Here is a 13791-nt window from a genome sequence, read left to right as displayed (position 1 = left end):
TAATACATTAACTGTTAAAAATAAAATTTGCATTTTTGTGGTTTTAATTTATAGGCAACATTAATTTATAGTTTATTCTATTTATTTGAAAACAACACTCTGAAAGTCGAGCTTTGGGCCTTAAAGGTGGGCTTCTCAAAAATTACCCAAGATTTCCACAAATGAAATAGAATGGACACTATGCAGTAACCCGACCCAGACAATCCATCGCCATCTCTGCAAAGCTCGAAAGCAGAGCATATTAACACCAGACAGTGAATGGCATTGCCTTCGTTTCTCTTCAATTCAATCGCCAACAACATCTGGTAATTCATCTCTTATTTATCTAATTATTTATTATTATTTATATAATAATTATTTTTCTGGCTTTTAATGTTGAGATTTATTTTGAACTCTTTTTTATTCATCATATATTATTGGATCTTTCTGGTTCTCGGCGAGAAAGCAGATCTTTTATTTATTTTTTTTTTTTTTTTCATTCTTTTCAATATCATTTAAAATTATTTAAATTTATATATGCCTATTTCGTTAGATTTTACATTTTAGTGGAGATTTGAATATATTCTTTTGTGTTTATTATGATATATTTTATTTATTTAGCTTTTTCAAATTTTGGCGAATTTTATATGGGTCTGTAATATCGGTTGCTGCATATAAAGTATGAACTCTTATTATTTTTTTCGGGTCACTTTGATTGTATTTAAGGGTTTTTTGAACTTTATCGAGAATTTCATCTTTTGGGTATAGGTTATTGGTGAGTTGCATGATCAAAATATCTTCTTTATCACTAAAGACTTGTTTAATCTTATTTTTGCGTGTTTAGATTGTCTTCTGTTTCATTGATTGGGATTCTAGGGCTTTTAAACTAATTCTTAGGGTTTTCTTATTAGTATAGCAATGATGTTACTATTTTGTATTCATTTTATACATTGGTCATATTTATTTATGGGATGTAGTTTGGCTACTCCATGGTACCTTTTTTTTTTTTTTTTTTTTTCCTCTTTTAATTATTATTGAACTTGAGTAATACCACTTCTCTATTTGTATGTGTTATTAGCCGTGCTTATTATTTAATTTGTCATTATCAGTGTGTTTTTCTGCTTTGGATTTTAAAATTTTTATCTGTTTACAGTTTTACTTTTTCTTTTTGTTGTTGCTTTCTTAAGCATCAGTATCTGATCAAGATAAATTTTGGTAGTAAGCTTTCTTGAAAGTAGCCTCACACAGTCACATACTTCTGGTTTGTTTTGCTAAGTATGTGCAAGTCTTTTGGTCAATAATTTGATTGTTCAATGCTTGCTATTTTTCATCCAGTAGCTTACATTAGAGAAAAGAGAATAAATTTTTTCTTTGTGTGGTTTATGTTATGGGAAATCAAAACTTTTATACTTTTCAAGGTGCAAAATCTCTGTGTTTGTTAATCATTTGTGTAACATTTTTTATTTTTAGCAGTTATCATGACTTTTAAGTTTCTTTTTAGCCAAACTGTGCTAAATTTTGGATGATTATTATCAGGAAAATTTGAAGCAATACATGATGGAACACATGGACATTGATCAGGTAGTAGACATTCCTGACACTCCTGATAGATCAGCCACACAGAATATTAATGCTGGGGATTGTGTTGGGAAAGAAAGTAAATTTGCCTTAACTGGATGCTTGAGAAATCCTGATTTTGTTGATGAAGGATGTTTAAATCAGCCAAGGACCAGAAGCCGGTTGGTCAGTGAAAATGGGCGCAATAGAAGACTTCATGTACATCCTTTGAGAAATACTAGCAATGTTAATAAAATTGAGCATTGCAGTAACTCCATTGCTTTATCTCCGTCTGAAAAACCTCATGCTTCCAGGAATGCTTCTTTATTTAGGAGACCGGTAATAGATAAGAACACAAAGCATGAGACCAGGAACTCACAACACATGGATAAAGGGAAACTAATGTGCTCGAAATTTCCTTCTAAATCGTCAACTCTTCGAGAAGATAATGATTTAAGTGAACAGAATGGGCTCGAAAGTATATTTGAAATGGCTTCATCACGTGCTAAATCGAAAGAGCTTCCTCATAAAGAGATAAGGGAAGGTCAAAATGTGGCCAATGGTGGTTCTTCTTTACATTGGCCCCCAAATTTTCCAAAGACATCCACAATTTCTGGTAAGGGGAAGGAAAAGATAGGGGACAATACAATCAATGGTTCTGCTTCAGCTACAGGTCTTAAAAAAGTGATTGATCTCTCTGATGGTTCTCCACATGACCGTGAAAAACAAATGTCTACATATCGTCATTCTCTTGTGTCACCAAGATTCAATGGGCAAAAAAAATTGGTTAGAAATGGGTGTATCTCTCCACATAATATAGAAGTTAGGGCTAAACAATTAGCTGAATGTTCCCAAAACTGCTTTGAAGATGCTGAACAAGATCATAGCAGGGGTGTGGCTTCCAGTGGTTCATGTATGACTAATATCAGTGATATAGTTGCTGAAGGCAACAGTTCTGATAGATCTAAAGGGATAATGATCTATCCTTCAATGTTAAAGGAGCGTAATCCAAAAATAAATCAATTGTCTGGCAGGTAATGTGTGTACATTTTTTTACATGGCTTTGTTTTTATCGAAAGATTGTTTTCTATTATTGTTTTTTGTGTTTGCTATTCCGTTTTACTCACATACATCTGATAATCCTTGGTTGGAGAATTTTATAGGGTTGAGTGACTGCTCTCAATTCTGCTCTATGTGTGTGTTTGGCACCTTTATGTGGATATGCTCTGTTAATTACAAATACCTGTTTGTATTGGAGTCTAACTTTTCATATTGAGAGCAGTCATTCTTTTGTGAGTTGTAGATGACTTAACCTCATTAGCCTTGAAATCAATTAACTGTGGTCATAATATTTTGCTACATTTGTTTCACTTTTGAATTCTTTTCTTAAAATTAGCTATGGCTTTATCTGCTGATTGATATGCTTCACGATTAACTATGAAAAACCAAGATAAACACTAAATTATAGATGTGATTTTCCAGTAGCTCTGAGACTGTTTATTATATGCTGGTATGGTAATCTGGTCCTAGTATTTGGAAGTAAATGATAAAGGGTATTCAGAGTTCTCTCTCGCTACTTTCTTTTCCTCTCTTTTTCACCACTAAATAGGCCTAGAAATCCTCTTGTGCCTACTCACCTGTCTGAAATATTCTGTTTGTTGTGCTTATGATGTTAATCAACTTGAATGTTCACTAATAATTAAACTGACAAATCATTTGCTCATTTTCTTCTCTTGGTTGTTCATGGTATCTTGCATCCAACTCTACATTCTCAAAATATATTTCTCTTTTGTGAATAGTATTTGTAATCTATCTATCAGCATAGATTTTGAACGGTTTGAGGTGCCTTAGGAGTCTGTAGACAAAGGGAATGTTGACATGATGTTAAATTTATTGTTTTGGTCTATTGTTTTTTAGGCCAATTTAGTTTTTCTCTTCTTTTGTTTTTGGTTATTATACCAAACTATTTGATATAAACTTTGTACTTGGAGTTGTTTAAACTTTAGCACATAAGGATTATTACCTAAAGGAAGCAGAAGAGTTTGTAAAATATTTGATCTCAGACAGTATGGCTCATATTCATATTTAATGATGCTACTAATAAACTTGGTGGCCCAGTTGTCTCTAACTTATGTCCCAGACCCTAAAGCATGTTTCGTTTCTGCACCAGTTCTGCAGCTATTAATGAAGTTAATGGAAATGGTCAAGCCAGTGGAGTTGCATCGGAATGCTTTGAAGGGTTAGGGGGATGGAGAAGCACGCACAGTCGGCCAAAGAAGGTAGACCAGCCAATATGTAATGCAACTGGATCTCACTTGAGGAGAAATGGTGATATTGGATGCTCTGAGATTAAACAACAGAGTAGGGATAACTGGAGTAGAGGAAACTATCGGACTAGAGATCTGACTTCATCTCAAACAGCTTCCAGACTTGTGTCAGAGCCAATCCAAGTAAGTGAACCACATAGAGTTGCTGACACTCTGACTAAAAGGCAAAAAAAGCATGAATCAACTTCAAGAAATCAAACTGAAAGCTCTAGAACGGTTTGTGATGACTCAGAAATTATTTTTCTTGGTTCTTCTGGTGAATCATCCATTGCAAGATCATCCAGAAGCCAGAGTCATCAACATCAGGGCATTTTGGACATTGATGAGTTGTCACCTGAAATGAGACATAGTGATTCCCAAGTAATAGGTTGCTCTGACAATGATGACTCAGATGTTAGAGCTAGACAACTAGAAGCAGATGAGATGTTGGCTCGTGAACTCCAAGAACAGTTGTACCATGAGTTGCCTGTATTTGGAGATGGCGAGGTTCGTCTCTCCTATTATGCATGTCTTTCTCAATGTAATTCAATCCTTCAGATGCTTTAGGTTTTCATGTTCCTTGACTTTTAACAGATTGATGAGCACATAGCATTAATGCTGCAGCAAGAGGAGGATGCATTCCCTTTTTCTAATCACCATGTGTCACATCCTGTAAGCAAGTCTTTTTTTTTTTGTGTTGCTAATAACATGACAATGAACATGTAATTCACATTAATGACTGGATGACTAGATTTTCTTGACGTATTGTGTTTTTTGTGTAGTCATGAAACCTGTAGCTGTTACAGGCCCAGACATCTGTAGTAAAAATCAGAAAACTGTGTTTTGTTTGACTCTTTTATCCCTGTCATGGCTGGTAACAGAGCCACTAATAAACTTGACAAATTTCAAGAAATTTTTAAATTTATGACCATAATTTAATAAAATGGGTTGCCAGGTGTAGCATGGGTGTCGTAATTACTTCTCTCTGGACCTCTTGATTTTATACCTTGAAAGCAAGCATCTTTTTTTTTTGGGTTCCAAACAGTTGTTTGGTGAAAATTTGTTATGGTGTCACATGTTTAACATATGTAATGTTATTCCAGCATGAAGCTTTTGCGTAATGCTGCTATTTCTAGCTTCTATACTTTATACAATACTTATGAGGTATGCAATGCATGATTAAGGGAAACTCTTGTTGATTTTATGATAAACAATAGATTATTTTGAGAGATGGAACAGAGTGATTGAGAAAAGTCTAGCAGAATGGATTTATTTGGGTTAATTTTAGGATCTATGTGACTTCAGTAGGCCATTTCCCTCTGATTTTAATTTCTGATTGATGTTGGTTCCCTTGTAATATTGATATTACATGTTTTATGTATTTAAGATAGAGAGAAAGAAAGATGTTATATTGTTTCTGCTGAATCACATAAAATAACATTTCTTTTTGAGTTTTCATGTGCTTGTATTTGAATAGGATCTTTATTCAGCATTACTCCAAAAGGTTTGCAGTTAAATCAATAACTTGTTAAGTTGATTCTGATTGTGTGATAAGAAAGATGAAGATAATTGTTTACACATCACATGTATGAAAGAAGGCAATCACATATTGAAGCAAAAGCTTCAAATCTTCTGAGAGATCGACACAATATTATGTTAAATTCTAACCTGGAAAAAGTAGTAAATACTACTTGTAGAAGACCAATAAGACAACTACAACTAAAATTGGACTCATGACGTGATGATGTTCTAGAGAATTCCAGAAATTTGAGAAATTCCAGGATTACCTTGAGCCAAGATTTAAGAACCGAACAAATAGCATAGCAGGTCTAAGTTAGAAGTGAACTGAAACTTCTAAATCTAATTTGAATCCAGTTGGAAAGCTTTATCAAACCTATTGTGGTTTACATTCTATGCAACTGGTATTGATTTGTATAGTTTTTTTAACAAATTTTGTTGTAGAAAAGTAAATATGTTCCTTCAGTGTTGTACTGTTTTCATTTGTTTTCTATTGTTCAGAAGACTATATCTTGCCATTCTAATAATTATGTAAACTATCTATAGTATGGTATTAATTGCTTCCTGTAACTTTTATGTATTTTGTATTCTTAAATAGAGAACCACATCAATGCATTCATATAGACAGCCTCAGTTGCGGCTCTTACAGAATTCTTCAAATAGGAGGGCTACTCGGGCCCGAGTTCACACTTCTAATGGAGTCACTCAGTTGAGGAGTCGTTTTGTCAATCGATCACGTGCCGCACCATCAAGAGCTAGGAATTTTCAGTTTCCTTTGGACATGGACTTAGACATGGTATAATTTCTTTTCCCTGTTTTGTCCCGTCCCTTGCTTGTGTTGTTTATTTATTTGTTACTTTTTCTGTCTTTTTCCCTTGTCTCAATTCTATGTGATGGAGTGCAAACAGAAGAGAAGTTGATTGTTAAGATTGATTAAATGTCACTTGCATATATAATCAGATAAATGAATTTTTTATTGCCACTATAATATTTTAATGGGATAGCTATACATGAAGATTTAATGCTGAAAGAGATAAGTTTAGTAAGAGTAATAAATGAATAAATATAAGCATCTTATACATTAGCCAAGAACTACAGTGGTAAGGCTTGGCTATGTTGGTTACTGGACCTTTAAACATATTTAAATGTTGATAAAGTTGCATTTTTTTTGGGAGTCTGTAATCCAAGATGCTTGTCCTTATGATGTGAATTACTCCTCTGAAATTTATCGTAGTTGTCAGTGTACATTCTTCTGAAGTGTTTGAAAGATCTTAATTATTTGTTTTGAAGTATGCATATTAATATTTTGGGATGAATTTTTTGAAAACAGCTTTGTATGCATACCCTTGTGTTGAATGCCATCTTGAATCCTATTAATGATTGTTGAAGTTGTTATGCTTCAAGTTGGGTTATTAAAAATATCTTGATTTGGTCTGTAGCTGTTTTCTACATTTGTCTGATTTCATTTCATATTTTTCCATTCTCGTATGAGTTAGTTCATGGCAGAAATAGCTGGTCCTCTTTGATTTGTAAATATATCTAGTTATTGAACCTTTTCAGCTTTCACCAAGTTTCTGCTGCTTTCTACTCGTTATACTGATTACAGGGCTTTGTAGTAATGTGATACTTATTCTCCTTGCAAAGTGGACAATAAGTTAGGGTATGCTGACCTTGTGGCCACAGTGGAGTTGGGGAATGAGGGGAAAGTGTTTTAATTTATAAGTTTATAAGGTTTTACCACATTACATAACATCAGGTGTGTTGAATGTGAAAACTGATATTTTGATTTCTCATGCAGAGAATTGATATGTTGGAAGCATTGGAGGCTGCAGTTGGGGATCTTACCGATAGGGGAACAGCCAGACACATCTCTCAACTTCAGCGTGATTTCAACGAGTAATGTCTTCTTCATTTGTTAATAATTTGCATTCTCTCAGCTTCAGTTGTTGGTATTTTTATAAATATTTGGACTTCTTTTGACGATCATAAAAATTCATTACCGTTTTACTTGGGTGTGCAAATCCAAGAATATGTTGGTAGATCAGTTTGCATTCATTTGAATGGATGACAATGTCTTTTGTAAAGTTTCTCACAAGTTTTTCAAAATATCCTTCATAGGGATTATATGGTCATATCAGCTATTGTTTATATCGATATAAGTTGGACATTTTATCCTGAATTTGTTACTGGGATTGTTTACACGTTTTGGTGTTCATTTGGGCATATTGGACCTAGTCAGGACACAGATTTAATGTAAAATAACAATTTAACTTCTTATTATTTGGGTCGATTCAATGAAGAACTGGTGTAGGAAGAAACACCTCAGCTTAGATTTAAGGGTAGCACTATGTTTCGCTTTGAAGTTATGAAGAATTAGAAAATACTAGGTTTTGTGTTCTTTGCCTTTCAAATTCTGTGGGAGATTAGGAGGATTGCCCCAGATTGCTTCCAACTGTTGCTCCTTTAAGTCAAAGAAAAAAACTATTTGTAGTGTAAGGATAAACATTTTGGTGATGTTAGAAACACAGAATTTTACATAATGAAAGACAGTTTTGGAGTTTTGTTACAGTGTGTTGGGAATATGTTTAGTGCATTGCATATTATACTTTTTGTAGGTGTAATTCATTTATTTTAACTGCTATTTTGTTATATTATATTTGCTCATTCTGTACTACTATATGATTTTTAAAAAATTTCAACAGCGTTGCCCCTTTTTCCATGGTTTTAGTTTTTTGGCTAAGAGACGCATGTGTTCTAAATGGTCTAGCTATTTTCACTCAATCATTGGTTTGCCTCCTGTTTATGATAGAAAGGGTGTGAATACCAACTTTTAGTATATGGAGCTCAAAGATGAATATCTTAAACTTAAAAATATGCTTGTTAGTCACCACAATGTCAGATCATAAAAGTGCAGGCACCCGTTTTCGAGCTGCATGGTTTTTTGTTTGAATGTGTTTTATTCTTTTATGAACTGGAAGTAAGGAATAGCAAACAAATTTAGAAGGTCGTAAAGTGGAAACAGCCCAAACCATGACAGGACATAGTATAGTTAACCCTCTTTCTTTATCAAGCTATGGTTAAAGAAGTGAAATATTGAAGTTATATCTTGCCAATATTTGTTCTCTTGCAGAAATGATTATGAGATGTTGTTGGCCCTTGATGACAATAATAACCAAAATGGTGCATCTGACAATCAGATCAATAGTTTGCCTCTGTCAACAGTACAGGTAATTGTGCTTCTGTGTGAGTTTACAAAACCCATTTCAATCTACTAGGTTGTCTTTTTCTTCTTCTTTTATCAAACGGTGATATCTGGGTATTCATCGTGCATCAGATTTATTTGCTAATTCTTATCTTTCGCTGTGTTTGTTAACACAGACTGAAAACTTGGAAGAGTCGTGTGCAATTTGTCTTGATGCCCCAACTATTGGAGAAACCATACGGCACCTTCCTTGCTTACACAAATTTCACAAAGCTGTAAGAATCTCATCTCCTCATTTTCATGTACTCTCTAGTAACATAGGTCATCAAACATTTTATTTTTCTGCTTTGTTGTGGCAGTGTATTGATCCATGGCTCAGCAGGAGACCATCCTGCCCTGTTTGCAAGTCATCCATAACTTGATTGGTTCCATAATTTCGGTTGTTCCAATCATTGTACAAGTGTACTGCCCAAAGGTTGTAATCATAATATTCTCTTTTGCATTTTTAAATCCTTAATAGAAATTGTACTTTTAGGGTTAACTTTTTTGGTGTTTCTTGGACTTCTATTTGATCTTTGAAGCAATTTCTCCAGTAACTTCTCTACTCTGGGGAAAAATGGAAAATAAGATATACTGATATTAAATAGTTGTGAGTTTTGGTTTTCAATAGTATTGATGAGGTTGGTCTTGGTCGCATTTTCTGTATAGCTGGTTTATTGGGTTGAACTGACCCAAGTGCTGGTCTTACCGAGATCAAATGCTCGATTCATATCCAATCTTGGACGGACGATGGTGATCCAGAAGTCTAGGCTTGTAACGAAAGTTTTCTGGACTGGAGTCCGTCTCATGAATGTGCTACGACATTCTGTTTGAATGGGGGTGTTGCATGGTTATTCTGGAAAAAGATACTTTGATGGTTCCGATATTCGGGGAAAGCAAGTACAAGATGCGTGGGCATGTTGTTTGTAATGTTGTCAATCTGTTCTTGGTGACATTAGTTGTACACCAACTGTATAAAAGGCATGCACCATAAATTTACATTGAGCTGCAATGCAATGTCTTAATACCTAGTTATACATGTGTATTTTTACGTAGTTATGCTCTTAAATTTTCTTTTATGGTAATTTCTTATAAAAGGAAGAAAGTAAAGAGTTAGTGTCATAGTTCGCTAATGGTATGTTTGGTAGATGACTTTTTATAGCATTAAATTTCTTTATTCTACAATGAAATTCGAGAACTTGAAACCCATTAGCCAGTAACTTGGTCAATGATTTACAATTAAAAAAAAAAAAAAAGGAAGAAGAAGAACTTGTTCAAACTACAATGTAGGAGATTGATATTTTAATGGAGCATTGATATGCATTTTTTTAGTGTTACATCCCAAACTTCGTGTTTTTAAGTAATGCGATGTGGTGTTTAGAAATAATTTAAATTTTCAACCATAACTGATGTGGTATTATCTTAGGGATACGCCCAATGAATCACATATCTGCTTTACTTCTAAAATAATGATTGATATAAACCTCAAAACACTGAAATACATAAAATTACTTTGATCTAATAAATAAATTTCACGAAGTTTCTCCCTATTGTTTCACTTTATAAAAGAATCTCTTGCATGGTACAGAACGAATTTTCTATTAATTGGCTAAAATGAGAATAGTTTAGATGAGAAAGGCAAAGTCAAACTAAAATATTTAAATTTTGTAACCATTTATCAACTAACGGACCAAAAACCAAGTGTAATTATTTAGGGATCTTATCATTCATTTTTTAATTTGTGTCCACTAATTATAATTTACTTAAAAACAATATCCGGTATAATCATAAGGTGTTGTCCAACTGATAATTGGACTTCAAGTAAGACAAACTATACTTACAATATCATCAAATTGTACTGAAAGTACTTTGTAATTAGAGGTACCAATAATGGTACGACATCGAGATTTTTGTATCGAAATATTGTACTGGCCTACGTATAACACGCCTCTGATTTTTTTAACAATTTTTTTTCTAGTAAACGGCCGTCCATCAAATTTGGACAGCCGTTCACTCACATGGATATCCGTCCATATTATATGGACGGGGGTCCATATCCCAGGGACGGACGTCCCCAATTAAAGGACGTTCGTCCATAAGTAAAATAGAATAATTTTTTTTTATAAAAATTAGGGACGACCATCCCTTCATTTTGGACGGCCGTCCCTTATTCAAAATATGAAAATAAAAAAAGAAAAAAAATTGGGAACAGCCGTCCAAACATTTTGGATGGCCGTCCCTTAAGTTTGGACGAGACGGGCGTCCTTACTTAAAAAAAAATAAAAACATTCTAAACACCTTTCTTCTTCGATCTTCTTCTTCGTCTTCATTCCCCGTCTCCTCTCTTTTTCTTCGTCTTCATTCCCCCAGCCTCACCTTCTTGATAAATATGAAAAAAAACACAGTGAATTCATAAACAAAGCCATAGGTAAATGCAAGTAATAAATATCTCGTGGGAACTAATAATTTTTAACGGTGACTGTGATGAACAGAAGAATATAGTTATCAAGCTTAATTGAGCAAAATCATCTTCGCCAACAGCACCAAATGGTATGATTTTGGCTTCATACATGGACCTCCTTCATACCATGGGTACATGAACTTTCCAAGCACGATTCAGCCTAGAGCAAAGGGGATTTTATAATTTTTATCTCACCCTCCATACCATTGTATCTAGTGCATGTTGTGCCTACTTATTGCAATTTTAGTTCAGTTCCAGTCGAGAGATGAAAGAGTAAGTGCTACAAAAATCAATTTCATTAGGAAGGCCGGTGAATAACGGAAAGCAAGAGTTAGTGCCTGATGGTAAGCTCAGCCCTAAGATGGAGTATTCCATATATGAAGTAAAGATTGTCTTCAGCCATGAAGGAGGTCCATTGTATGGCAAATAAATCCTGTACCCAACTGCCTTTCCTCCGGTGAAGGTATAGTTACCTTTGTATTTGCTAACAAACTCCTCAGTTGGCTTTGACCGTGCTGCAAACTCATAATCCACAGCAAAAATCACTGGTCCCTTCTCCTGCATCCCCAGAAACGCCCAAAACAATGAAAAGAGCTTTGCTGGTCCATGTGCACTGAGCAGACAAGAAGAGCCCTTGTCCACCCAAGGGAATGCCTGAAATCATTATGGGCCATGTTGATACTGGTAAACAAAGCTGCTGGATTGTATTGAGGTACTAATGTTCAGGAAGGTGAGGCTGGGGGAATGAACGAAGAAAAAGAGAGGAGACGGGGAAGACGAAGAAAAGATTGAAAAGAAAGGTGTTTAGAATGTTTTTTTTTTTTTTTTTTAAAGTATGGACAGGAATGGCCGTCTTTCCGTCTAAATGTATGTACGGCCGTACTCAAATTTTTTTCTTTATTTATTTTCATATTTTGAATAGGGGACGCGGTCCAAATGAAGGGACGGCCGTCTCTAATTTTTATAAAAAAATTTTATTCTATTTTACTTATGGATGGACGTCTTTTAATTGGGGATGTCTGTCTCTGGTATACCCCTTCATAATATGGATGGACGTCTATGTGAGTGAACGGTCGTCCAATTTGATGGACGCCCGTTCACTAGAAAAAAATTATTAAAAAATCAGAGACGTATTACACGTAAATTGGTATAATATTTTGGTGTAAACTCGGGTGTCGAATATTATTGACTCGGTATTAGTCTCGTAATTTGGAAGGCTTTCACACAAAAAAAAAAAAAAAAAAAAAATCCGGTATTATTTAGTAAATATTCAGACACACAAAAAACATTAGTTATTATATTTATGTGTGCAGCAGCAGTTACGTTTGCCTATGGATCATCTTCGTTTCTTCTATTGCCCATCCACCCTCACGCTTTCCCATGTAACCCTTTTCTCATTATACTCGCCTTTTAGCGCGTCTTTTACAACCAAACTTTGTATCATTAAAATTAAACCTTCTAATTTAATTTCAAAGACTCACTTATTAATATTAATTGCTATCTTAATACTTTAGTTTAAAACGTAAATATATAAAATATCTTATATAATTCAAGTAAATTTAGTTTCTCAATATCGTAAATAAATAGAAAAATATTAGGTTTATCTTCCGTTTTCTTAATAAAATTCTTTTATATCATTGACTAAAAAAAATATACTTACTCAATAAAAAGAAAATTATAATTTTCTCCAAAAAAAATAATCTATCTTTATGTTACTTAGTTTATACCATAATACAAGATTCTGTATCTAAAGTCAACCAAGTTAGAAATTTAATATTAATATAAAAAATATGTTTATTTTATTTATTATTTAGATCACTTAAATCCTTCACTTTATCCAAAATTCAAATTAAATCAATTAATATGAACATGAATGGATGTATATATAATTACTTAAGATCCACAACATGTTCCATTGCCATCTATAATTATAATTTTGAAATTTTTATTTTTATAAATCATATATTTTGATTTTTATTTCAACTTTTATTATCCACTTAAAACATTATTTTGTAGTTTTTCTTGTTTCATATTTAATAATATGAAATATTATAATAAAGTGAGATAATTTCAATTGTCTTTTCCTTTTTTATTTTTCTCGTGTAAAAAATGTTGGCTTTTAAATGAAATTCAGAATAAAAAATTTGAAAAAGAAGAAAACGAGTATGTTAGCGAATGCACATGAAGTTTAAGGGGTGTTTGTCTAAGCTTATAAGTTGGTCAAATTAGCTTATAAGCTCTAAAATTAGCTGATCTATTTGTTTATAATTTTTTTGAGCTTATACACAAAAAAAAAAAAAAAATTTATAAGCTAGTTTGACCAAATTATTACCACATTATCCTTATTTAATTTTAAAATTTCATATTATACTCTTGTTTAATGTAATCGTTTTTTATTCATTTTATAATAAAATGTACTTATAAGCCACATTTTACCAAACACGTCAACTATTTATTAGTCACTTATAAATACTTTAATCAAATACATAATTACTTATAGCTAATTTCATAAACTCAGATAAACACTTCAGATTAAAATAATTTTCTTTTTCCTTTTAAAAAAATATTATAATTTAACAAATTCAAAGACGGATGTGGCGTCGAAAAGGACACACGCGTTAGAAGGGAGAGTGGAGTAGAAGAGGATGTGCATCACCGTTCAAATCTTTTCACGCACTTCAATAATTCGTAACATCTCTTTCTTTCTTTCTTTCTGGAATGTATTAAAT

The 13791-nt window shown here is 33.2% G+C and overlaps 1 protein-coding gene across 2 annotated transcripts; it reads left to right on the top strand.

Moving 5' to 3' along the window:
• The first annotated feature begins 210 nt into the window (after positions 1-210).
• On the top strand, positions 211-9606 carry LOC116107768. 2 transcript variants are annotated; one of them, XR_004124531.1, is made up of 10 exons: positions 211-305; positions 1516-2570; positions 3707-4349; positions 4437-4514; positions 5959-6156; positions 7159-7256; positions 8491-8587; positions 8739-8837; positions 8922-9037; positions 9271-9606. XR_004124531.1 is itself a non-coding variant. In XM_031394068.1 (9 exons), the coding sequence occupies exons 2-9, from the start codon at positions 1534-1536 to the stop codon at positions 8982-8984; spliced, it is 2313 nt and encodes a 770-aa protein (XP_031249928.1). In that variant the 5' UTR covers positions 211-305; positions 1516-1533; the 3' UTR covers positions 8985-9606. The 2 variants fall into 2 exon arrangements, 1 of the variants encoding a protein (XP_031249928.1); XM_031394068.1 differs by having other exon boundaries at positions 8922-9606.
• The last annotated feature ends 4185 nt before the right edge of the window (positions 9607-13791 follow it).

The sequence above is a fragment of the Pistacia vera genome, unplaced genomic scaffold, assembly GCF_008641045.1.
Source record: "Pistacia vera cultivar Batoury unplaced genomic scaffold, PisVer_v2 Contig117, whole genome shotgun sequence".
Taxonomy (NCBI): Eukaryota; Viridiplantae; Streptophyta; class Magnoliopsida; order Sapindales; family Anacardiaceae; genus Pistacia; species Pistacia vera.
The sequence above is the reverse complement of the archived record's forward strand: the minus strand, read 5'-3'. Positions and strand labels throughout refer to the sequence as shown.